Genomic DNA, 26,394 nt, shown 5'->3' with positions numbered 1-26,394 from the left:
ATCCTCTTACCAGTAAAGGGTTAAGAAATTCAGGTAACCAGACTGACACCTGACCTGGCTGGCATCGGACCAATAAGGGGACAAGATACTTTCAAATCTTGGGATGGGGGAAGACTTTGTGTGTGGCTCTTTGTCTGAGTCAGAGTGATCTTGGGAGACAAGAAGTACCTGCAGAAAATCAATCTCCTCAACCAGTCATCTTCTCACCAAACCTCACTTTTCTAAAGTAAGTTTAGTCAGCATTGCGAGTAGGTTTCTGTTTGTTTTGCTTGGTGAGCTTTCCCTGTGTTAGAGGGGGGGGGGGGGGGGGGGTTATTCCTGTTTTTTCTGTAACTGTAAGATTTTGTCCAGAGGGGGAATCCCTCTGAGTTTGGAAATTGAGTACCCTGTAAAATAGTTACCATCCTGATTTTACAGAGATGATTTTACCTTCTTTGTTTTAATAAAATCCTTCTTTTAAGAACCTGACTGTTTTCTATGGTTTTAAAACCCCGGGAGTGGGTTTTTAGATCACTGTGTAACCAATTGGTTAGGAGATTATTCTCAAGCTTCCCAGGAAAGGGGGTGTACGGGCTTGAGAGGGTATTTTGGGGGGGAAGGGGAACTTCAAGTGGTTCCTTTCCAGGATTCCTGTTTAAAACACTTGATGGTGGCAGTGAGAGAAGCATTTATCAGGGTGCAGGGAATTTTGTACCTTGGGGGTTTTAACCTAAGCTGGTAGAAAAAGCTTAGGAGCTCTTCATGCGGGTCCCCACGTCTTTACCCTAGAGTTTAGAGTGGGGAGGGAACCCTGACAACTTCCATATCGGTGGTTCCAAATGAGTAGTTTCTAGGTATGATCCTGATGATTTTTCATACCTGGCCCAGAGCTTTTTACGGCATAAGTACTGCCCTCTCCCTCTGCAGCAAAGAGAACAAAAGACCCACACACCCAGCACTTTTTCCCAATTTGAGAGGGTACAGCTTCCTTACTGGTTCCCCTGGTCAGGTGCCAACTCATTTTAAGCTTACTTCTTAACTCTTTACAGGGAAGGCAGTTAGGGTACCGCTGCTAAGGAGGATTCAATAGCTACTGAATGGTTGGGGTGCTACCCCCACTCATTTATCACAGAGGGGTTCCCAGATTTGTGGGTACAGCCTTTCAAAGCCCTCGAGGAAGGGAATGGACATTTCATGTGAAAAACCTGACTGACCACCCAGCAGGGGTAGAATGCAGAGATCACTCCTAGGTGTACCTTAACGGATGAAATCGCTAGACCTGGCTGTTCCCAGACGGTTCTGGAGTATCTGCTTCATCTGAAAGATGACTCAGTGGGTGAGGAGGCAGGGGACCGGAACAGGGGGACCAAGGGGCCATGGCCCTGCCACTTTAGCAGCAGGTGAGAGCGGGGGGAGGGGAAGGGGAGGAGTGGGCAGAGCCTGAGAAGAAGTGAAGCGGGGGGGAGGGGAAGAGGTGGAGTCACAGTTTCAGCACCGGTAGCCCCCCACACTCATAGGGCGATTCTGGCACCCCGGTGAGAGGCCTTGCAGGGTAGACCAAATGGAGAAACGCTTCCACTTGGCAAGGTAAGTAGCTCTGGTAATTGGATTCCTACTGCCTAGCAAAACCTAGCAGACCTGCTCCGAACAGGCCAGTTCTGCAGGTTTAAACATGGACCCGTCAGGCAGATGGAGCATTTGGCCGCGATCTTGCGAGACCAGGTCCAGAAGGGGAGGGAGCGGCATTGGAGTTGCTACTGACAGGTCTAGAAATAAGCCAAACTAGTGCTGATGTGGCCAGGTTGAGGCTATGAGAATAATCTTCGCTCTTGATCTTCAGCAAGATCTTGTGCACAAAAGGAATTGGGGGGAGAGGGGAAAGGCGCAGAACAGGTGATTTCTCCAAGAGAGTAAGACGACATCTGTGAGTGAGCCCGGGTTGCAGTCACACAGACAGCAGAACGGCTGACATTTCCTGTTCTGTCTGGTCATGAACAGGTCTACGAGGGGAGTACCCACCACTGGAAAATGGTCCTTGCTATGTTGGGGCATAGGGACCATTCATGGTGAGAAGATCTGAGTTGCCAGCTTGTTCTGGGCTCCCAAAAGGGGAGAAGCTTTGAGGTGGATTGAGTGCTTTATGAAGAACTCCCACAAGCAAATGGCCTCCTGACACAGTGGGGAGAAGAGCGGGCTGCTCTCTGCCTGTTGATGTAAAACATGGCTGCCATATTGTCTGTAAGAACTTGCACCACCTTGCTTGCAATGGTGGGTAACAACACCTGACATGCTAGGCCAACCGCTCTGAGCTCTCTGACGTTTATCCATAGCAAGAGTTGCTGCCGGGACCACTGACCTTGTGTCGTGAGGTGCCAAAGATGGGCAGGCACTGTGAGCACCGAGTCCAAATGATGGCTGTTTGGCCGGTACACTGAGGCCAGCCAAGCCTGTAGGGGTCTGAGGTGCAACCTCGCATACCACACCTCGTATAGGCACGCGACCATGCGACCCAACAGCCTGAGTGGGCCTTGACCTGTGACTACACTAACTGGAAGTGGGCTCCTGGGAGGAAGGCCCTGGCCTGGGTAGAATTGAGCAACGCTCCGATAAACACTATCCTCTGAGCCGGGAGGAGTGTTGGCTTCTGCTCGTTTATCAGCAGGCCCAGTGCTCGAAAGGTTGTTTGGACGAGGTGGATGCTGGCTTTCATCTGGGATTGAACTGGTCATTGACCAGCCAGTCACTGAGGTACAGATACACATGCACCCCTCACCTTCTCAGGAAGGCTGCCACTATTACCAGCATTTCATAAAGACCCATTAGGCTGCTGACAGGCTGAACGGGAGGATGGTAAACTGGCAATGAGTCTGGTTCACAACGATCCCAAGAAACCTTCTGGGGCCTCGGAAAGTAGAGGTGTGGAAATAGGCATCTTTCAAATCGAGGGTGGCGTCCCAGTCCCCTACATCCAGGGAAGGAATGATGGAGACAATGCACAACTTCAGTCTTTGAGATGTTGCAGGTCTAGAATGGGTCAGAGACCCACTTTGGCACTCAGGATTAAGGATTGTGACGTTGCACTCCACATACTTTATGGAAATATGATTATGAATGTGAATATGATGTAACTGGAATATGCTTTATGCAAAACGTCTCTTGTATGATGTCATTAGAAAGCTTGTAATCTACTGAGTGTGTTCATCCTATTTGTTTTCATGTATTATTTCTATGTCTGGAATTGGGGAAATATGAAACTTGTATCACTGTTGTAGTCACACCAGGTGAGGGCCGTCAATGGGGCATTGGGAACTTGATGGCTCCCATTGATTAGGGCAATTGATGGTGAATGATTTATTTACCTGAAAGCCTTCCTGTGTACATAGGGGCCAACCAAGGAGGAATGGAGACTTGACCATGTCACCTGCTAGTGAAATCCATCTTAAATCTGGTACTTTTCCATTTAGCAAGAGGGGCAGGGACCCAGAAAGAGAAAAGATTCCCACCTTGTGCCAAGGTTATAAAAGGGGGTGCCAGTCATGAGAAAACCCCTGCTTATCAAATGAGATGTCTGCTGGATCTAACAAAGACTGTACCGGGGAAAGGATTGGGCCCAGACTAGGAAAGAGTCCAGTCTGTGAAGTAAACTTATTGGAACATCTTTGAGGATGATATATTTCCTGTAATCAGTTTCTTAATGTATTAGGCTTAGACTTGAGTGTTTTGTTTCAATTTGCTCTGTTACTTACTTTGTTCTGTCTATTACTTGAAATCACTTAAATCCTATTTTCTATACTTAATAAAATCACTTTTGTTTATTAATAAACCCAGAGTAAGTGATTAATACCTGGGGGAGCAAACAGTTGTGCATATCTCTCGATCAGTGTTATAGAGGGTGGACAATTTATGAATTTATCCTGTATAAGCTTTATACAGAGTAAAAGGGATTTATTTGGGGTTTGGGCTCCCAAAAAGGTTGAATACTGGGTGCTGGGAAAGTCCCTGTTAACTGAGAAGCCCCTGGGCTGAGTGAATCTGTTTCTGTGGCCCAACCTCTGTGTCTGTGCTGGAGGTGACTGGTGTGTCTAACTCAGCAAGACGGGAGTGGAGGGAAACCTGTTCGGGTAGGAGGGTTTTTCTCAGTGGTATCCCAGGACATGCAGTGACAGTCTCAAGGGGAGTCTCTGTGACCAAACCCGTCACAACTTCAGCCTGGCCTCCCTGTCCTTTTTCAGATGTGGACTGAACTGGTGGAAGAGCTGACAGCGATCCGCAATAGGAGTCTCATCCAAGCACTTTAGACAGCTGGAGTGCAGGTCGCTCAAAGGCATGGGCTTGCCACAGGAGGCACCGGGTCTGAAGCCCGGAGACCGAGACATGCCCAGTTTCAGGAGCAGAAGAAACTCTGCTAGAAGAGTCCAACTAACTATTTATATCAGTGGTGTCCAATATGTTCGCCACTAGCCACAGGTGGCTAATAGGCTATTGAATTGTGGCTAATGCATGTGGCTTTTTTGTAATGTGGCTAATAAGAAAAATTCAAAACCACAAGTGTGGCTAGCATCGAATTTCTATTGGACACTGCTGATTTATACCAATCAACTAAAGTCAAAAAGTGAGAAAACAACTGAGGTGAAGAGGGATGGAGTAACGAGAGAACCACTGAGAATCTGAAAAAAGAAGAACAGGAGGACTTGTGGCACCTTAGAGACTAACAAATTTATTAGAGCATAAGCTTTCGTGGACTACAGCCCACTTCTTCGGATGCATATAGAATGGAACATATATTGAGGAGATATATATACACACACAGACAGAGAGCATAAACAGGTGGGAGTTGTCTTACCACCTCTGAGAGGCCAATTAATTAAGAGAAAACAAACTTTTGAAGTGATAATCAAGCTAGCTCAGTACAGACAGATAATAAGTGTGAGAATACTTACAAGGCGAGATAGATTCAATGTTTGTAATGGCTCAGCCATTCCCAGTCTTTATTCAAACCGGAGTTGATTGTGTCTAGTTTGCATATCAATTCTAGCTCAGCAGTTTCTCGTTGGAGTCTGTTTTTGAAGTTTTTCTGTTGTAATATAGCCACCCGCAGGTCTGTCACTGAATGACCAGACAGGTTAAAGTGTTCTCCCACTGGTTTTTGAGTATTTTGATTCCTGATGTCAGATTTGTGTCCATTAATTCTTTTGCGTAGAGACTGTCCGGTTTGGCCAATGTACATGGCAGAGGGGCATTGCTGGCACATGATGGCATATATCACATTGGTAGATGTGCAGGTGAACGAGCCCCTGATGGTATGGCTGATGTGATTAGGTCCTATGATGATGTCACTGGAATAGATATGTGGACAGAGTTGGCATCGGGGTTTGTTACAAGGATAGGTTCCTGGGTTAGTGGTTTTGTTCAGTGATGTGTGGTTGCTGATGAGTATTTGCTTTAGGTTCGGGGGTTGTCTGTAAGCGAGGACAGGTCTGTCTCCCAAGATCTTGGGACAACCCCCGCTTACAGACAACCCCCGAACCTAAAGCAAATACTCACCAGCAACCACACATCACTGAACAAAACCACTAACCCAGGAACCTATCCTTGTAACAAACCCCGATGCCAACTCTGTCCACATATCTATTCCAGTGACATCATCATAGGACCTAATCACATCAGCCATACCATCAGGGGCTCGTTCACCTGCACATCTACCAATGTGATATATGCCATCATGTGCCAGCAATGCCCCTCTGCCATGTACATTGGCCAAACCGGACAGTCTCTACGCAAAAGAATTAATGGACACAAATCTGACATCAGGAATCAAAATACTCAAAAACCAGTGGGAGAACACTTTAACCTGTCTGGTCATTCAGTGACAGACCTGCGGGTGGCTATATTACAACAGAAAAACTTCAAAAACAGACTCCAACGAGAAACTGCTGAGCTAGAATTGATATGCAAACTAGACACAATCAACTCCGGTTTGAATAAAGACTGGGAATGGCTGAGCCATTACAAACATTGAATCTATCTCGCCTTGTAAGTATTCTCACACTTGTTATCTAACTGTCTGTACTGAGCTAGCTTGATTATCACTTCAAAAGTTTGTTTTCTCTTAATTAATTGGCCTCTCAGAGGTGGTAAGACAACTCCCACCTGTTTATGCTCTCTGTCTGTGTGTGTATATATATCTCCTCAATATATGTTCCATTCTATATGCATCCGAAGAAGTGGGCTGTAGTCCACGAAAGCTTATGCTCTAATAAATTTGTTAGTCTCTAAGGTGCCACAAGTCCTCCTGTTCTTCTTTTTGCGGATACAGACTAACACGGCTGCTACTCTGAAACTTTTGAGAATCTGAAGAGATGCAGGGCGGCTGGTCACAGACACGCAGAGATCCCAAGCCAGGTGCCCGAGAGGAGTGGGGTGGGTCAGCCCTCCCCACCCACCCCTCTTCTCCTCCATGCTGCACTCCACAGGGATAAGCAGGGTGGGGCATGTGACTAACTGGGACTGTTCTTAATGTGGTCTGTGAATGCTGACAGGGGAGTGTGGCTAGGATAGTCTGCAATGGGGGGATGGGACACTGACCAACGGAGAATACCTGAGCATGTAACATGAGAACCCAGGAAGGGGTTAGAGGCCAGGTGAGACCTTTGCCTGGGAAACTGAACAAAGGCTGTGGGAGGGGTCGCTGAAGGAGAGTCTCGGAAGCTGGCTGGTGAGGTGGCTGGGAAGCAGAGAGGGCTCTGACCTCCCAAGGGGGCTGGGGTGCCCGAGGACCCCAAGATGGACCTAACTGAGGGGTATCCTGTGGTCTGTGCCTGCAAGACCTGTCTTGGACTGTGTCCCTGTCATCTAAATAAACCTTCTGCTTTACTGGCTGACTAAGAGTCATGATGAATCGCAGGAAGCCGGGGGTGCAGGGCCCTGAGTTCCCCCACACTCCGTGACAGGGCACCGATGAGGTCTCAGAGGGACCAGACCCCGAATTCCCCCATGTGCGTGTTGGGGGCAGACACAGCTAGAGAGAACACTTGGTGGTCAAGATGCAGGACTCAGGACAGTCTCTGGCGATCTGGCAGCCCCAGGATGGGGGGGAGGAAGAGGGGTAAATGGGGGGAGGAGGGCAGGAGGGACAGTGGTTTGGGGAGGGGGCAGTGGGAACAGAACAGCAGCTCCCCAGCGCAGGCGAGCGGAGCCCCTCTCTCAGCACTGGGGAGGCTGGTGTCCGTGTGAACAGGTCAGGCTGGACAGGCTCAGCAGCAGGGGACCAATGGGTGAGATTAGTCAGGAGAGGGTTAAACTAGCTACAGAGGGGGCGGGCTGGGGGGCAGACACTTGGCAACCCTCCACGCTGTCGCTTAGTCCTGGGGCAGGGCCACCAGAAACCCAGGTGTCCAGGGCAGGACAGGAATTAGTTCTCATTGCTGCTGTCAGTGCTGGGAGCCAGGAGGGATTGGAGGTGCTACAACAAGGGGCTGGGGACACTCCTGGGTGAGCACCAATGTGACAGGCCAGTACCACTGACACGGGGAAAACAGGGATTGTCACTCGCGAGTCCCCTGTCAGGAAGGGAGGAGCAATTACGTCAGAGAGACCGTCACCTGCCAGGGACAGTTCAGCAGCGCCAGGCACTGAACGCTTATGGATCATTCCCGTGCTAAGTGAGACAGCACAATCGGGGGCCTGGCCAGGTGACTACAGCCCCCCACATCAGGGACTGAGCAGGAAGAACGGCTCTGCACACGTCTATTGATAGTGCGCAGGGGAACCTGCCTGACCCCGGGGGCTCCGTGCTGGGTTTGTGCTGCCAGGAGTAAGGCAGCCCGGGAGTCTCTGCACGTTGCAAAAAGAACAGGAGTACTTGTGGCACCTTAGAGACTAACATATTTAGCTGTAGTCCACGAAAGTTTATGCTCTAATAAATTTGTTAGTCTCTAAGGTGCCACAAGTACTCCTGTTCTTTTTGCGGATACAGACTAACACGGCTGCTACTCTGAAATCTGCACGTTGCAGGGGCTGATTCTCTCACTAACTCTCCAGCCCAAGTTGATGACACTCTGCGGAGTCTGACCTGAGATAAACTCACTCTGGAAATAAGACAAAGTGAACAATGAAGGAGGCTCACTGGTGAGCAGCTTCTCCCCAGGGCTGGGGTGAATGCACCACTGCCTGCTCTTGTGACTTTACTGTGCGTTTCATGATAGTGGGTGGTTTTAATAAATCCCCAGTTCCTGGACTCATGGGATTAGGGGAAAGTCTCAGCTCTCTTTTCTTACAGCAGTAACTTCTAGTCCTTCTAGCAGCAGGGAAAACCCCAGAAATGTGTCCCCTAAGGGCTCAAACCAGAGGGCAAATAAAAATAAGCTCCAGTATTATTCCCAAAATACTTACAACGCTTAAGCCAAACTCAGGATTTTGGGGGTCTGACTCGTGATGTTTGAACACTTGGGGCTGTCGATATTGGGGCTCCCCATCACTCGATATCTGGGAATTGAGACAAGACGTCTCAGAACCCTGTTCTAGCTTTAGGGTCTGACAGAGTCACTGTTGTAGCCAGGAGGAACAAACCCCCCTGTCCAGAAATCGCTGGGTGCGATTCTCTGGCCTGTGTCACCAGGAGGTCGGACTAGCCGGGTCTGCTGGGAACTTCTGGCTTTTGCACCTCTGCCACTCTGTCTGGGAAATATATGTCTGGAAAATGGCGGGGGTGGGAGGGGGCCCCCCCGAAGGGCAGCAGAGGCAGCTGCAAGTGGGACTGGTAGCAGAAGTCTGGGCTGTTTGGGGAGGGGACAATCTGAGAGTCCCACTTTGGAGGGTGTCAAAAAATCTCTTTCGCATGGACCCTCCATCCTGCAGCCCCTCCCCCCATCCCATATCCCTTTGTCCCCCACATTCACACTGACTCCAGCGAGAAAATGCGCCTTCGGACTCTGTCCCCTCCCCCCATCCCCAACACACATCCCGGTGTCCCTTCACCCTGTTTACAACCACACTCCCAACCCCCACCCCATTTCCCTGCATCCCTAGGTCATGTTGTGTCCTTCACTCACCCTCGGTCCGGTTGTAGAGCTGACTCAGGGTGTTCAGACTCGCATTGTACCATTTCTGGAAGCGCTGTCCCCACCAGGTCACCTCGTCCCAGAACTCCGAACCCTCGTTCTGCGCCATCCACAGTGTGTAGGGCTCCGCCCTCTTCGTCCCACTGGTGTAGACATAGGTGAGCTGATCGTCCACATACACAACACGGCTGTACCAGGGCAGCCCCGGGGCAGGCTCTGACACCACAGTGTCCAAAATGCGCCTGGAGTGCAGGCCTGAGGGGGGAGATTGGGGGAGGGGAGAGTCAGACCGAACCAGACCCTGCCAGGAGCCCCTGGCAATATGCGAGAGGCAGCGCCATCCCTCAGGAGGGCTCCTGTGGGAGGGAGATCTGGGGAAGGGCTCACAGAATGGCCTGACCGGGGAGAAAGAGACGGTGGGGTAGAAGGAGAAAGGGAGGCAGGGCTGGAGGGGGAGTGAGGAGAGGAAGGGGTAGGGAGGTACAGGGGGGCTGGAGCATGTGAGGAGTACGGGAGCATATGGGGACAGTGTACTGGGGGTACAGGGGAGTGTGAGGCAGGAGAGGTGGCCCAGGAGGAGGGGCAGGGCTGGAGTGCGGTGTGGGGAAAAGGAAGGGGGTGTTATGGGAGAGGGTGGGGCAGGAGGACTGGGGGAGGGGAGATGCAGGAGCTGAAGCTGGGGAAGGCAAGGTGGGCAGGGGAATGTGTCCAAGCTACAGGTGGGAGCCAGGACACCGGCTGTGCACAGAATTTACCGTAATTTATTCAGAACATAAGATCAGCCAGACTGGGTCAGACCAAAGGCGCATCTAGCCCAGTCTCCTGTCTTCTGACAGTGGCCAATGCCTGGTGCCCCAGAGGGAATGAACAGAATAGGGAATCATCAAGTGATCCATCCCCTGTCGCCCGTTCCCAGATTCTGGCAAACAGAGGCTAGGGACAGCATCCCTGCCCATCCTGACCAATAGCCATTGGTGGACCTATCCTCCATAAACTTAGCTAGATCTTTTTTGAATCGTGTTATAGTCTTGACCTTCACAACGTCCTCTGGAAAGGAGTTCCACTGGTTGACTGTGTTGTGTGAAGAAATACTTCCTTTTGTTTGTTTTAGACCTGCTGCCTATTAATTTATTTGGGTGACCCCTAGTTCTTGTGTTATGTGAAGGGGTAAATAACACTTCGGTATTCACTTTCTCCATACCAGTCTTGATTAAGACTATGATTTTGTCATGGATATTTGCAGTATAAGACCTGGACAGGTCCTGGGCAACGAAGAAAAGCTCACGGAAGCCCGTGACCCATCCGTGACTTTTACTAAAAATATCCATGGCAAAATGGGGAGCTCAGCTGCGTGACCCACACACCACCCACGGGCTAGGCAACTGCAGCCCACTCAGAGCTCCGGGTCCCCCTGCCACCCACAGCAACTGGGAGCGGTTGGTTCCCCAACAACCCACGGAGGCCGCCCCACCGCTCCCGGCTGCTACAGGTGGCAGGGGGACCGCACAGCTTCCGGCCGCCGTGTTCTGAAGTCATGGAGTTTGCTGGAAGTCTCAGATCCCATGACTTCCGCAACCTCTGTGGAAAAATAGACTTTCATTATATCCCCCCCCGTCATCTCTTTTCCAAGGTGAAAAGTTCCAGTCTTATTAATCTCTCCTCATGTAGCAGCCATTCCATACCCCTAATCATTTTTGTTCCCCTTTTCTGTACTTTTTCCAATATTTCTTTTTTCTGATGGAATGACTATATCTGCATGCAATAGTCAAGATGTGGGCATACCATGGATTTATATAGAGGCAATATGATATTTTCTGTCTTACTATCAGTCACTTTCCTAATGATTCTCAACATTCTGTTAGCTTGTTTGATTGCCACTGCGCACTGAAAAAAACGAGGAGTCCTGTGGTACCTTAAAGACTAAGCTTTCGTGTATGCATCTGACAAAGTGGGTTCCAGCCCACAAAAACTTATGCCCAAATAAATTTGTTAGTCTTTAAGGTGCCATGGGACTCCCCTTTGTTTTTGCAGAAACAAACTAACATGGCTATCCCTCTGAAACTCCACATTGAATGCATGTTTTCAGAGAACTATCCACAATGACTCCAAGATCTCTCGAGTGGTAACAGCTAATTTAGATCCCACCACTTTATATGTATAAACTGGGATTATGTTTTCAACTGTGCATTACTTCGCATTTATCGACACGGAATTTCACCTACCATTTTATTGCCCAGTCACCCAGTTTTGTAAGATCATAGAATCATAGAAGATTAGGGTTTGAGGAGACCTGGGAGGTCATCTAGTCCAATGCCCTGCTCAAAGAAGGACCAACACCAACTAAATCATCCCAGCCAGGGATTTGTCAAGAAGGGCCTTAAAAACCTTCTAATGATGGAGATTCCACCAGCTCCCCAGGTAACCCATTCCAGTGCTTTACCACCCTACTAGTGAAAAAGTTTTTCCTAATATCCAAACGAGACCACCCCCACTGCAACTTGGGACCATTACTCCTTGTTTGGTCATCTGCTACCACTGAGAACAGTCTAGATCCATCCTCTTTGGAACCCCCTTTCAGGTAGTTGAAAGCAGCTATCAAATCCCCCCCCCATTCTTCTCTTCTGCAGACTAAATAAGCCCAGTTCCCTTAGCCTCTCCTCATAAGTCATGTACTCCAGCCCCCTTATCATTTTTGTTGGCCTCCGTTGGACTCTCTCCAATTTTTCCACATTCTTCTTGTAATGTGGGGCCCCAAAATGGACACAGTACTCCAGATGAGGCCTCACCAATGCTGAATAGAGGGGAATGATCATGTCCCACGATCTGCTGGCAATGCTCCTACTTATACAACCCAAAAGGATGTTGCCAAAAAAAGCTAACAAGGGCACACTGTTGACTCATATCCAGTTTCTCATCCGCTGTAACCCCTAGGTCCTTTTCCCAGAACTGCTGCGTAGGAAATCGGTCCCTAGTCTGTAGCAGTGCATGGGATTCTTCCGTCCTAAGTGCAGGACTCTGCACTTGTCTTTGCTGAACCTCATCAGATTTCCTTTGGCCCAATCCTCTAATTTGTCAAGGTCCCTCTGTATCCTATTCCTACCTCCAGCGTATCTACCACTCCTCCCAGTTTAGTGTCATCTGCAAACTTGCTGAGGGTGCAATCCATGCCATCCTCCAGATCATTAATGAAGATGTTGAAAAAAACCAGCCCCAGGACCGACCCTTGGGGCACTCCCCTTGATACTGGCCGCTAACTAGACATGGAGCCATTGATCACTGTTGAGCCCGATGATCTAGCCAGCTTTCTATCCACCTTACAGTCCATTCATCCAGCCCATACTTCTTTAACTTGCTGACAAGAATACTGTGGGAGACTGTATGAAAAGCTTTGCTAAAGTCAAAGAATAACATGTCCACTGCTTTCCCCTCATCCACAGAGCCAGTTAACTCATCATAGAAGGCAATTAGGTTAGTTAGGCATGACTTGCCCTTGGTGAATCCATGCTACTGTTCCTGATCACTTTCCTCTCCTCCAAGTGCTTCAGAATTGACTCCTTGAGGGACCTGCTCCATGATTTTTCCAGGGACTGAGGTGAGGCTGATTGGCGTGTAGTTCCCCGGATCTTCCTTCTTCCCTTTTTTAAAGATGGGCACTACATTAGCTTTTTTCCAATCATCCAGGACCTCCCCGATTGCCATGATTTTTCAAAGATCATGGCCAATGGCTCTGCAATCACATCAGCCAACTCATTTAACATCCTCGGATGCGGTGCATCCGGCCCCATGGACTTGTGCTTGTCCAGCTTTTATAAATAGTCCTGAACCACTTCTTTCTCCACAGAGGGCTGATCACCTCCTCCCCATACCGTGCTGCCTGGTGCAGTAGTCTGGGAGCTGACCTTGTTCGTGAAAACAGAGGCAAAAAAAGCATTGAGTACATTAGCTTTTTCCACATCCTCTGTCACTAGGTTGCCTCCCCATTCAGTAAGGGGCCCACACTTGCCTTGACCTTTTTCTTGTTGCTAACATAGCTGTAAAAAACCCTTCTTGTTACTCTTAACATCCCTTGCTATCTGCAACTCCAAGTGTGATTTGGCCTTCCTGATTTCACTCCTGCATGCCTGAGCAATATTTTTATACTCCTCCCTGGTCATTTGTCCAATCTTCCACTTCTTGTAAGCTTCTTTTTTGTGTTTAAGATCAGCAAGGATTTCACTGTTAAGCCAAGTTGGTCGCCTGCCATTTTTGCTATTCTTTCTGCACATCGGGATGGTTTGCTCCTGCAACCTCAATAAGGATTCTTTAAAATATAGCCAGCTCTCCTGGATTCCTTTCCCCTTCATGTTAGTCTCCCAGGGGACCTTGCCCATTACTTCCCTGAAGGAGTCAAAGTCTGCTTTTCTGAAGTTCAGGGTCTGTATTCTCCTGCTCTCCTTTCTTCCTTGTGTCAGGATCCTGAACTCGACCATCTCATAGTCACTGCTCCCAGGTTCCCAGCTACTTTTGCTTCTCCTACTAATTCTTCCCTGTTTGTGAGCAGCAGGTCAAGAAGAGCTCTGCCCCTAATCGGTTCCTCCAGCACTTGCACCAGGAAATTGTCCCCTACACTTTCCAAAACTTCCTGGATTGTCTGTGCACTGCTGTATTGCTCTCCCAGCAGATATCGGGGTGACTGAAGTCCCACATGAGAACCAGGGCCTGTGATCTAGTACCTTCTGGTAGTTGCCTGAAGAAAGCCTCATCCACCTCATCCCCCTGGTCTGGTGGTCTATAGCAGACTCTCACCATGACATCACCCTTGTTGCTCACACTTCTAAACTGAATCCAGAGACTCTCAGGTTTATCTGCAGTTTCATACTGGAGCTCTGAGCAGTCATACTCCTCTCTTACATACAATGCAACTCCCCCACCTTTTCTGCCCTGCCTGTCCTTCCTGAACAGTTTATATCCATCCATGACAGTGCTCCAATCATGTGAGTTATCCCACCAAGTCTCTGTTATTCCAATCACATCATAATTCCTTGATTGTGCCAGGACTTCCAGTTCTCCCTGCCTGTCTCCCAGGCTTCTTGCATTTGTGTATAGGCACTTAAGATAACTCGCTGATTGTCCTGCTTTCTCAGTGTGAGGCAGGAGTCCTCCTCTCTTGTGCTCTCCTGCTTCCTCCTGGTATCCCACTTCCCTCAGGGCTTTGGTCTCCTTACCCCCCCCCCCCCCCCGGCCAACAAACCTAGTTTAAAGCCCTTCTCACTAGGTTAGCCAGCCTTCTTGCAAACCCCAAGTAAGTTGGGCAGTGTCCTTTTCCCCTCTTCCAACCCTTATCTTCTATGACCCAGTAGGGCCAGGCTGCACTGGGGCCTAACCCTGTTTAGGTCAAACCACACCTGTTACTGAGGTGTCACAAGGGCACCAATGTGCCTTAAGCCATTTTAAACAACCCCCAAACCCACCCCGCAGCCTCTCCCGGATCAATACGGGCTGCTGAGCTGCCCAGCGTCTGAGCTGCTGCCTCATGGAGAACAAGGGAAATTCAAGTCCATGCCAGGAAAAGCAGGATGTGCCTTCCCCTCTCCTCACCCCATCCTACTGGGATCCGGAAGCTCTTTATCCGGCAGCTACGGGAGATCCTAACAGTACAAACGCAGCAGCTGTTCTGTGCTCTGCAACGGGAGCTCGCACCCAAACTAAGACCTGATTAATCACAGATCCAGGGTTCTAGACTCTCCCCTCGCCCTGGGGTGCTAAAACACCACCAGAGACAGAGGGGAGTTAACATCTCCTCTCTAGGATGACACCTCTAATGACCTGCTTCCACTACAGATACGACCCATTGCCATTGCTGACTGGGAGTACAACTGGACTGGTGCTGACACAACTTAGCCGTACGTAGCCAAGGACAAACCACACTCAGGAGTTCCAGGCACTGGGGTGAAACCCAGCGTGAAGAATCTTCTGGGAGCCATGAAAGGTCAGAGATCCAAGAAGCCTTTTCCCTTCATTTAACCCTGGTCTATGGGTGTGTGGGGGGGCGCTAATTTACTCCCTCTCCCTCAACCTGAGCTCTGCAAACAGGAAGAATCATGTCTGAAAGCTCCGCCCTGCCCTGAGACACGGGGAATGAAACAGCCTGGGCAGCGCCTGGACTCGGGGATTTCCCAGTCTGAGCACCTCACGGGGCTGCGACGGGCTTGTCAGCGTGTGCAGCACCCATGGGTGCTCCGGCCCCAACGAAGCCTCACCCCCTGGCTGGGTGAGGTTGGCATTAGATGAAGAAGTTCAGTGGCTCTCAGCACCCCACTACACACAGTGTCCCAGCAGCGACCCTGGCAGCACCTGGCACAAGGGGGCCAGGACCCCCCTAGTCACTATAGCAACGTCACCGTTCCATGTCAGTGACCGCTCAGTGCTGGGGGGTGGGGGAAGCGGTGTGGTTATCCTGACACCTCTGAACGCAGAGCCCAGAACTGCCCCCCCACACCCAGCTCCCCTCTCCCTGCGCCCCCCAGCCCGGCTGCCCCCCCACACCCAGCCCCCTCCTCCCTGCGCCCCCCCAGCCCGACTGCCCCCCACACCCAGCTCCCCCCTCCCTGCATCCCCCAGCCCGACTGCCCCCCACACCCAGCTCCCCCCTCCCTGCACCCCCCAACACCCAGCTCTCCCCTCCCTGCACTCCCCAGCCCGACTGCCCCCCCACACACCCAGCTCTCCCCAGCCCGACTGCCCCCCCACACACCCAGCTCTCCCCTCCCTGCACCCCCCAGCCCGACTGCCCCCCCCACACACCCAGCTCCCCCCTCCCTGCACCCCCCAGCTCGACTGCCCCCCCCCACACCCAGCTCCCTCCTCCCTGCACCCCCCAGCCCGACTGCCCCCCCACACCCAACTCCCCCCTCCCTGCACCCCCCAGCCCGGCTGCCCCCCACACCCAACAACTCCCCCCTCCCTGCACCCCCCAGCCCGGCTGCCTCCCACACCCAGCTCCTCCCTCCCCGGGGTCTCCCCCCGATACTCACGGCAGTGGCCCCCCGGCAGGGCTACAGCCCCCAGCAGCAGCAGGCGCAGCGCCAGGGCCATGCCCGGTCTCGGCCCCACAACCCGAGAACCCCGCGGGGCGCTGAGACCGGACTCCAGCTCCCAGCTACTGGCCGTGTGAGCCTCCAGTCTGCAGGGATTGGCTGAGAGGGGACCATCCCGCCAATAGCGGCGCGCAGCCCCGCCTCCGTCACCGGTCGCTGGGCAGGCTGGCGAAGGGGAACCGAATGTCTGAGCCGGGGGGCGGGGCGGGATGAGACCTGGGCCCCGGGGCTGTAATGGGCGGAGCCGCCATTAGCTCGGCCGGTCTCTGGCCCCGCCTCTCTGGGGTCAGCTGGTCCGTGTGTTCCGAGGCTGGAACTCGAGGGGCCGCACCCCCGGGCTGGGGGCGGGTGGCACTAGGTGAAGGGGTCACAGTTCGGGTCAGGGGCTCTCAGCCCCCCACTACACACAGTGTCCCAGCAGCGCCCTTAGCTCTAGTCGGACCTGCAGCCCCCAGGCCCGAGACCCCTTCCTGGAGCTCAGGGACTTGTCTGTCCGGCTGGGAACTTTAATCACTTTCTGGATTTCATGAATTAACCCCTTCCCGCCCCTCTCCCTTTGCGGGGAGTGACCCCACAACAATAGGGTTACCATTCGTCCGGGTTTACCCGGACATGTCCTCCTTTTGTGTGCTAAAAATAGCGTCCCGGGGGGAATTTGTAAAGCACTCACAATGTCTGGGATTTCCCCCTCCCCCAGCAGAGCGAGCGGCTGGGAGGGCTGGACTCCGGAGCAGCTTCCTCCTCCCACCCCCCCCCTCCCCGCATTCTGAGCCGGCCGGCAGCTCCTCCTCCAGCAGCCCGCTCCGGCAGCCCTGTGCAGGGCCAGGGACCGGGTTTTGTGTTGTGCAGGGGAGCTCAGCCATGTGTCCGGCTGGCACAGAGCCCAACACCCTGTTCTGAGCAGCAGGGTAAGGGGGGGCAGGAGAAGGGACAGGGAGGTTCTGGAGGGGGCAGTCAAGAAACAGGGGGGGGCTTTTGGAGGGGAGTGGAGAAAGTTTTGGGCAGTCAGGGTACAGGTAGGGGGTAGGGTCCTGGGGGGCAGTTGGGGGGGGTCGTAGGAGGGGGCAGTTAGGGGACAAGGAACAGGGAGTCTTAGGTAGGGGGTGGGGTTCTGGAGGGCAGTTAGGAGCAGGGGTCCCAGGAGGGGGCAGTCAGGGGACAAGGAGCGGGGGGTAGGGGGCTGGGAGTTCTGGGGGGGAGCTGTCAGGGGGCAGGAGTGGGGAGAGGGATCGGAGCAGTCAGGGGACAGGGAGCAGAGGGGTTTAGATGGGTTGGGAGTTCTGGGGGGGGCTGTCAGGGGGTGGGGAGTGGTTGGATGGGGCATGGGAGTCCCAGGGGTCTGTCTGGGGGTGGGGGTGTGGATAAGGGTTGGGGCAGTCAGGGGACAAGAGGCAAGGAGGCTTAGATAGGGAGTGGAGTCCCGGGGGGCAGTTAGGGGCAGGGGTCCCAGGAGGGGGCAGTCAGGGGACAAGGAACAGGGGGAGGGTTGGGGGTTCTGGGGGGGTGGGAGGGGCAGGGGCGGGGCTCCTCCCGTCCTCTTTTTTGCTTGTTGAAATATGGTAACCCTATACAACAACCCCTGGCACTCCTACAGCCTCACTGCCCCCAGTGATTTGCCCTGGAAGCAGCAAATATAGGGCTAGAACCCAGGAGTCCTGGCTCCAGCCCCCTGATCTAAGCACAAGGGGACGGTGCCCCAACTCCTGTATTTTCTTTGCTTTTGCAAGTCATGGGGCTGTTTACCTCATTTGGGGGAACTATTTTTCGTTAGTCTCCTCCTGGGGGCAGAGGAGGTACCAAGGCTCTGGGGCCTGAGACGTTTGCCCCGTGCTGCAGGACAGTCACTGTGGGCGTTAGTATCACTGGGCTTTGCATACTGCCCTGGGCCGGTCTCTCCGGGTCTGGGGAGCCAGGCTAATGGGAAACTTCTCCAGCTGGGATGCTGTCAAGGCTGATTCCCCACGCTGGCACTTCGAGTGCAGAAGGGGGGAGGGTCCACAAGGACTCTAAAAATTAATACTGGCCACTCCAGGCTTGTATTAAACTCCCAAGGTTACAGATCCTCCTGGCCGTGGATTGGTAAATGCTGCCACCCCTTTGAGAGCCCAGGAAGGCGCGCTTGGGAATTCCTTCCTGTGGGGTACCCCCAAGCTCTTTCCCCCCTGTCTGGGGAAGAGCTGAAAAAAGGAACAGAAATCAGCTGCTGCCACCAGCTAACTGAAAAACATGCACAGACCTCTTAAAACACAGAAATCCAATAATGTTCTTAAAAAAGGATCTCCCAGCAGTACGCCTTCTCACTCTCAGCTCCTAGTGCCTCTTGCTCCCAGATCCTCACACACACCACCACAAACTGAAGTGAGCTCCTTTTTAAACCCAGGTGCCCTGATTAGCCTGCCTTAATTGAGTCTAGCAGGTTCTTCTTAATTGACTCCAGGTGTCCTAATTAGCCTGCCTGCCTTAAATTGGTTCAAGAAAGTTCCTGCTTGTTCTAGTGCAGCCCCTGCTCTGGTCACTCAGAGAACAGAAAACTATTCATCCAATGGCCAGTATATTTGCCTTCTACAAGGCTTCTGTACCCCACTGGTCTGGGTCTGTCACATATCCCTCCCCACTGCTTAACACCAAGGGGTTGGGCAGCTTGGGACGCCAGACAGTGCACACGTGACAAGCCATCGGCATTGCCGTGATGGCTCCCTGCTCTGTGTTGCACACGGAACTGGAAAGGTTGGAGGGATAAGAACCACCTGGTCACCCTAGTGTTCTCCTTGTTCCGTTGCATCCATTGAAGAGGGGCATGGTCGGTCACGAGGACAAATCTGCGCCCGAGCAGGTAGTAGCGCAACGTTTCCATGGCCCATTTTACAGCGAGGTACTCTCTCTCCACCACCGCATATTTTTGTTCCCTCGGAAGGAGTTTCCTACTGAGGTAGAGAACTGGATGTTCCTCTTCCCCAACCATCTGTGATAGAACGGCCCCTAACCCTACTTCCGATGCATCCGTCTGCAGGATAAATTCCTTGGTAAAATCTGGGGCTATCAGTACGGGGTTACTGCAGAGGGCAGTCTGTAGGTCTGTGAACGCTCTCTCTGCTCCGTCAGACCATCTCACCAGATCAGGTCCGTGGGATTTCAGTAGGTCTGTCAGGGGGCTTGCCCTTGTGGCAAAGTGGGGGCTAAATCATCGGTAATACCCCACCACACCTAGGAATGCCCGGACTTGTTTCTTGCGATGTGGTCGGGGCCAATTTTGGATGGCCTCTAACTTGTTCAGCTGGGGTTTTACCAAACCTTTTCCCACAATGTAGCCAAGATATTTGGCCTCTGCAAACCCTACAGCACACTTAGCAGGGTTAGCTGTAAGGCCAGCTCGCCTGAAGGTATTGAGCACTGCCTCCACCTTCGAGGTGGGTTTCCCCGTCTGGGGTATGAATGACCACATCGTCCAGGTAGGCAGCAGCATAATGATTATGGGGGTGTAGTAGCTTATCCATGAGGCGCTGAAAGGTAGCTGGGGTCCCATGTAGTCCAAAAGGGAGGACAGTGCGGCTTTAGCCTGTTCTGGTTTGACACATACACACACACCCCGCCCGCCCCGCCCCGCCTCACCCCACAAAAAGCTGCCATTTTGCAACTGTCATGGGCCGGCAGCAGCTATAATCAAACTTGGGACCTCTGGAGCTTCACACGTGAGCCTCTGCTGTAGGGTTCTCAACCTATTTACCACTGGGGGCTGCATATGCCGTGCTCTGCGTTCTGTGGGCTGTAGCTACACAAGATGTAATACCAGGGTCGTGATAGATATACCTGGGCGGGGGGGCGGGGGGTGAATGAGCCGGTTTCTGGCCAAGAGTCTGGATTGCTCTGGGCTGCTGATCCCGTCAAGGTCATTGTGAATCCCTGCGCTGAGTGCTGAAGGTGGCCTGGGAAAAGCATGTGTGGGGCGGGGGAGGGGTGTCTATGTTAATCCCAGCTGAAATAAATGGCCATGCCCTTGCTAGGGCAGCGCTTACAGCGCACCCCTCAGGGACCCGGCTCCATTTTGAACTCTTTTTGCCCAGGACTGTGGCCCCTGGCGACTCTGCCCACTTTAAGCCTGGCCTGAGCTGGGCCCACAGAACAGCTGCAGTGTCAGCAGCGTGTCCCCCTCTGGGCTGCTGGGCTGCAGTGCAGGGGGCAGCATGCCTGGCGTGGGGCACACAGCAGCTCTGTGCCCTGGGCCCCTCTCACCGGGCGCTCATCTGAGGGGGGTAGAGCCCTGCCGGAGGCTGCCCAGCTGCTGTCTCTGTGTGGGTGAGCGGGCACTGCCCTCCGGCTGGTGATAGTGACTGTGGACGGGGGAGCTGGGACAGAGGGGGTTGCTCCGAGCAGCACTCCCCTTGCAGCGGTGCAGCGGGGGAGAGAGGCGGCAGCTCCTTCCCCACCACAGGGAGCGCTCCAGCTGGCCCTGACCCGCCCGGGACCCGGGAGCCAGGCCATCGGAGCCGCAATCTTTGAATGGTTTTTACCCTGCAGCTGGGTCCCAGCTGTGTGCTAATCGGGCCGGCTGCAGAGACGGAGACAGTGGCCGGGCCAGGGGAGAGGTGAATGGTGGGCTTCACCCCGTCTCCAGAGACTTGCCCCCCCCCCCCCCCCCCATGCTGAGCCCCTTTGAACAGCCAGCCATGTCCTGCGGTGCCTACCTGGGAGCTGAGCTCTTCTGAAAATCTGGCCCAGTAGTTGAGCCCTCTGAAAACTCTGGCCTTAGCGTCTAAGGGTAACATTTTCAAGAGTGGCTAAGTCACTTAAGTGCCTAAATCCCAGTGACTTCTAGTGGGATTTAGGCACTTGTGAAACTCTCTCCTGGTCTCATGTCCAGTGGTTTCTGTCCCCTGCAGGGTTCCAGTCCAGCTCTCTCCTGCTTCTGTCTGCGCTGTCCATGATGGCGCTCCTTTGCGTAGCCCCCGTGCAGGGCAACGGGGCCTGGCCCACAAGAAGGTCGAGAGGGGTGAGTAGAGAACCCGTCAGAGAGCTTCTATCATCTGCCATATCCGAGATCAGGGCATCGTGGGCCTGATTCTGCTCCTCTCCCCCATGCCGGGGTCACCCCTAGATCCACTTATCCACTGAATGCACCTTCCAGCCCCCCCGCCAGCGCTGGGCCCAAAGAAACGCTGAGTTCTCCGAAGGGATCGCAAGGCCGGCCTGTGCTAGTGAGCCCACTACTCCCATTCGGAGGCCTCCAGCGCCTGGGAATGAGCCAGCCGGGGTGGGGGAGGTGCTGCTCGACTGGCTGTTTGCTTTACACAGCTTCGTTATCCCTTTCTCCAGTAACGGCTGCCAAGGCCCCGGCAGTGACTGAAGAGCGCTGGTGCCAACCGCAGGGCAGCGTGTGGGAACCAGGCACCCCCCCAAATTGGCTGGGAGTTCTACCCTTCCATCTCACCAACTCCTATATAGGGCTAGCCCCGGCTAACAGCTGGGGATCTCTCGCTCATGCCTAGAAGCCTTGCCCCCAGAGTCCAGGCAGCAGGGAGAGCCAGTTCCTCCTTGTCAGGGGTTTTCATTCCCTTCTCCCCACACCTCCAGCGGCTCTGGGAGCTGCTCAGGGGCTTGCCCAGGCAGGCCAGGGGCCGAACCAGCTCCAGAGGTGGCCCTGAGCCCCCGGCCCCGCAGAGCTCAGCAGCTCCTCCCGCTCGGCTCAGCTATGGGGGTGGGGCACACAGGGGGATTGTCTGGGGGGTAGGGGAGCTGTGGGGGCTCAGGCTCGAGGGAGGACCCTGGGGAGGGGAGGGGCAGTATAACCACAGTGCTCTCATTCTACCAGGATAGTTCGGAACAATTTCCGCCCCAAAGACAAGCCCCTCGATAGGATGTCTGGAATTTTCAAAGGCGCCACAGGGAGTTGGGTGCCTCAATCCCACTGAATTCCAATCACAGTCGGGTGTCAAACTCCCTTAGGCTCTTTGAAAACTCCCATTTAAATTGTCACTGATGGGTTTCATAATTGACATTCGCTGAGATGGATCTGGCAGCGTCTCCCCCACCCTCCCCAAACGATTTCTTCAGCAGTACGGACTCAGGAAGGATACAGAGCCTTGGTTTACACTTGATTCATCTCTTCAAGGTTTCTTCAAAACCAGCAGAGCAAGAAACTATTCTTATTTTATTTTATTGGTAAAATGAAAGTGTAAGATCTGGAGCCAGATTCTGTGGCCAGGAATGGCCGGGGCGGATTCTGTGGCTGTAGTATTGTGAAATACACAGGACCTGCCTCTAAAAACCCAGCCTCTAGTTACCCCAGGCTGATTTGATTGAGCTAGCTAGCGCGCACTCTCTCCCTCTCCCTCCCCTCCCCCCCGCCCCCTTAACCTGATGTTCGTGGCATTTCAGGGTTCCCCAAAGACTGCAGCAACATCCCCAGGGACAGCCCCAGCGGGCTCCATGTCATCCAGCCAGCAGGCTCTCCCCCTCGAGTGGTGTGGTGTGACATGGACACCGAAGGCAAAGGCTGGACCGTTGTCCAGAGAAATTCTTACAACACAGAGATCACCTGGAAGGAGTCCTGGAGCACCTACAAGTACGGCTTTGGGAACGTGCAGCATTATTACTGGCTGGGCAACGAGTACCTGTCCCTGCTCACGCGGCAGACCATCTACAAGGTCCGCTTTGTGGTGGAGGACAAATCCAACAACACCCGCTACGCAGAGTACGACATCTTCAGTGTCGAGGATGAGCCCAGCGGGTACCCGCTGAGGCTGGGCAGGTACTCTGGGGACGGCGAGGACTATCTCACCACCTACCACTCCGGCCTGGGGGGCATACACGACAACATGAAGTTCAGCACAAGTGACAAGGATCAGGACCAGGCCAGTGGGAATTGCGCAAGTAGCTATGGAGGCTGGTGGTATGACAAGTGTCAGAACGTCCTGCTCAATGGGAAAGGCTACATCTACTGGGCAGGGTTCTGTAAGAGTGGGGAGTGCAAGTCTTCCCTCATCCTGGTTAAGCCAACAGACGTGTGCTGGGTCCGGCAGGAGGAGCCCATCCTCCTTGGGAGCCAGCGCCGCTGAGAAGGGGAGACAATATTAGATCAGACACGGCGCGCCATCCCCCACCTAATCAGTGCAGTCCCTGCAATGCCTCCACTCTGCTCACTCCCTTCCTGTTGGCTTCTGCACAGTAAATCCCCTGGAATAAACGCTGAGAGCTGACCCCGCCGGTGCGTTCGAATGACACGAAGAGTGTGATTGGTGTGTATAACTGGACCCCCGCTTCCACTCTGCCTCGCTGGAAGCCATGTCACTCACTACGACTTTAGACCCACATTAACCTCTGCTTCTCCCAGCCCTGCCACTGCCCCTCGGCATTAGTGATCAATGAATCATGACACTGGATTTCTAGCAACTGTCATTGAGCATTTAAATGGGGGATGACTCAAAGCCAGGACTTTACATCTGAATCCTGCATGTATTAGCAGTGGTGAGTTTGGGTTGAAAAACCTGCCCTCTGTGTTTTTAATAAATATGGTTATTACATGAGAAAACATTGCAACAGTAATTAGTTGCTGATGAACCACTGAGATTAGATAGACGTGCAACGAAACCACACAATAAAGATATTGGTGTCCCTCTTCAACCCAAGGGGCTAGTCAAAGTTTGGGGCCCTGGGGATGTTCCAGTGGGGAGCAGAAATTGGCAGTGGAGTCTGGTAATTTTTTGATGTCTTGTTTATTGACAAGGAACATACAGAGTCCTGCTTCTCCAAACACAGCAGGAACCAACAGCAGGGATTAGCCTCCCTGCTCTCAGCTCCAAGCCTCTTTAGCCAGCACCTGGCCAAAAAGCTCTCTATGCTCCTCCCACGATCACACCATGCTCACAGGCTCTGCTCGGCTTTCCTGCTCTGCCTCCGTGTCCTGGCTGCACTGCCTGCCTTGTCTCTTTCACACACGCACCAGCTCAGAACGATACTCGGTGGCATCCTCTGCCCACCTGGGGCTAGTTTCTGGGCACAGCTCTCCTGTGTACAGTACTATAAAATCCCTCCTGGCCAGAGACTCCAAAATCCTTTTACCTGTAAAGGGTTAAGAAGCTCGGATAACCTGGCTGACACCTGACCCAAAGGACCAATAAGGGGACAAGATACTTTCAAATCTTGGTGGGGGGGAAGGCTTTTGTTTGTGCTCTTTGTTTGGGAAGTCATTCGCTCTTGGGACTGAGAGGGACCAGACATCAATCCAGGTTCTCCACATCTTTCTGAACAAGTCTCTCAGATTTCAAACTTGTAAGTAAACAGCCAGGCAAGGCGTGTTAGTTTTTACTTCGTTTTCTCAACATGTAAATGTACCTTTTACTAGAGTGTTTACCTCTGTTTGCTGTACTTTGAATCCGATTTCTAACGCAGCGTTTTGCTCTGGCCTATTGCTCTTTAAGTTTGATTACCCTGTGAAGTTATTTTCCATCCTGATTTTACAGAGATGTTTTTTACCTTTTTTCTTTAATTAAAAGCCTTCTTTTTAAGAACCTGATTGATTTCCCCTTGTTTTAAGATCCAAGAGGTTTGGAACTTGATCCACCAGGAGTTGGTGGGAGGAAGGAGGGGGATGGTTAATTTCTCCTTGTTTTTAGATCCAAGGGGGTTGGATGTGTATTCACCAGGGAATTGGTGAAAGGTTTCTCAAGGCTTCCCAGGGAAGGGAATCCACTTGGGAATGGTGGCAGTGGACCAGATCTAAGCTGGTAGTTAAGCTTAGCAGTTTTCATGCAGGCCCCCACATTTGTACCCTAAAGTTCAGAGTGGGGAAGCAGCCTTCACAAGAGTCTAGTGACTCTCTGACCCTGGGCTCTCCCCAGTATAGACTCTTGTTCACACTAGTCCAATGATGTTCAAATGCTGAGAAGGAGCAGGGAAGAGGCACAGAAATGACTTGTGGCCTGGCCAGCACACCTTCGAGCAGGCAACCCGAGGGGCTGCAGCTAGTCAGCTTGACTAAGCAGTTCCGAGGTCTGTCATTAAGGTCTATAGTCACCCAGCAGGAGGAGGTAGCTGCATTTCAGGTTTTTGCTCTAGCAGACAAAGGTGTAAGGAGAGCTGGCAAAGCTGATGTTAGAAACATTGACACTGGAAATCCATGTAAGTGTAGAAGAGTGATGGAACCAATCGTGCGGGGACGTGGGAATTCACTCTCACCTGGCCTCTGGGGATGGAGGCAGCACGTGGCTGGCACTTCTCGCTCCTGCCGAACGAGGGGCAGGTGCTGCTACCGACTGCTCCCCCTAACCCCGCCCTGCTGCGCTCTGGGGATGCTGCCCTGCTGTGGAGCTCTCAGGTGTCTTGAACTGGAATTTGTTTGGAGAGAAACTGCTAAGGAGCCTTATCAGCCCCGAGCAGAGAGTACCTGGGAGCCTGCCTGGGTCGGGCGGGTCTGGTACAGCCTCCCCCCAGATAAGGCTCTTCCCTGGACTTGCCACCCATTGGAATCTGGAACGATTCCCTCCGAGGTAACACCCGGGGCAGCCAGGGCAGGGCAGGGCACGGCCTGCTCCCCGGGAGCATTAGGGCTTTCAGGAGTCAGAGGTGTCAGCGGAGCAGGTTGTACGTTAAAGCAGCGAAGGCAGTTGGGGGGCAGAGGAATTGGGTGCTTTGCCATTGCACTTGATCAGCTCAATTTGAAAATTCTTTCAAAGGAAATCCAGATGTATACATCTGACTGGGGTACATGTACACACATACACACGCACACTCACATGTGCACACACTCATGTGCACATACACGTACACACATGTACACATACATATATATACAGACGTGCACATACACGCACACACGCGTGTCCCTATAGCGCCCCAGGATGCGACTGACGGGGTGGCTGGCTATTATGGAGGCAGAAGTGGGTTGGGAGAAAATAATCAAGAAGAACTTTTGCTGAAAATGCAAACCTAAGCTGGAAATCTGTGCAGGGCTGGGCTCAGCGAAAATGATCTTTTGAGCTGCTCTTATTAACCGTGGTCCTGTACTTCCTGGTTTGCGTCGGACCCAGGCAGGAGACTGGGCTGCTCTCAGCTGTAGAAGCCATTGGAATGAGCCAGGTCGGAATGAGCCAGGCCCTCAGAGCCTTCTGCCACCAATCGCCCCAGCAGTCACTGATCCACCCCAAACCACGTCCTTCCAGTCAGGCAGTTTCATATGCATACATCAAACCCTTGGTTTGCCACTCAGACACCACGGTGATGGGCACAGTAAGGACCGAGAGACGCTAAACAGGCAGACAGACAAGGAAATAGTGGCCCTGGCTACA

At 52.8% G+C, this 26,394-nt stretch overlaps 2 protein-coding genes across 18 annotated transcripts in view; one reads left to right on the top strand and one right to left on the bottom strand.

The window, feature by feature from the left end:
- LOC135977729 (class I histocompatibility antigen, F10 alpha chain-like) overlaps window positions 1-18,469 on the bottom strand; it is a 44,458-nt gene extending 25,989 nt beyond the window's left edge. For 8 of the 16 annotated variants that reach the window (XR_010595146.1, XR_010595145.1, XR_010595147.1 and 5 more), the window contains exons 1-2: window positions 16,052-16,220; window positions 9,030-9,293 (exon numbers count right to left, since the gene is read on the bottom strand). Coding sequence is in view for 11 of the 16 variants with exons in the window: in XM_065578982.1 (XP_065435054.1) it covers window positions 9,030-9,293; window positions 16,052-16,112 (325 nt within the window). In the remaining 5 variants the exon portion in view is untranslated. Of the gene's footprint in view, window positions 1-9,029; window positions 9,294-12,526; window positions 12,938-16,051; window positions 16,225-18,350 lie in introns of those variants that run through there. The other 8 variants (XM_065578989.1, XM_065578986.1, XM_065578990.1 and 5 more) reach the window with 8 other exon arrangements.
- Window positions 74-24,618, top strand: LOC135977731 (fibrinogen-like protein 1-like protein). 2 transcript variants are annotated; one of them, XM_065578997.1, is made up of 4 exons: window positions 74-226; window positions 14,859-15,006; window positions 20,992-21,101; window positions 22,487-24,618. In XM_065578997.1, exon 4 carries the CDS (start codon window positions 22,585-22,587, stop codon window positions 23,164-23,166), a length of 582 nt encoding a protein of 193 aa, XP_065435069.1. In that variant the 5' UTR covers window positions 74-226; window positions 14,859-15,006; window positions 20,992-21,101; window positions 22,487-22,584; the 3' UTR covers window positions 23,167-24,618. The 2 variants fall into 2 exon arrangements, with proteins under 2 accessions (XP_065435069.1, XP_065435068.1); XM_065578996.1 differs by lacking the exon at window positions 74-226 and having other exon boundaries at window positions 14,293-15,006.
- The last annotated feature ends 1,776 nt before the right edge of the window (window positions 24,619-26,394 follow it).

This window comes from Chrysemys picta, unplaced genomic scaffold (genome assembly GCF_011386835.1).
Source record: "Chrysemys picta bellii isolate R12L10 unplaced genomic scaffold, ASM1138683v2 scaf20, whole genome shotgun sequence".
In the NCBI taxonomy this organism is placed as follows: domain Eukaryota; kingdom Metazoa; phylum Chordata; order Testudines; family Emydidae; genus Chrysemys; species Chrysemys picta.
Note: the sequence above shows the minus strand (reverse complement) of the source record. Positions and strands in the feature narration are given on the sequence as shown.

Excerpts from the sequence above, each read along its gene's own strand:
- LOC135977731 (XM_065578997.1), top strand. The coding sequence starts at position 22,585 with ATGGACACCGAAGGCAAAGGCTGGACCGTTGTCCAGAGAAATTCTTAC.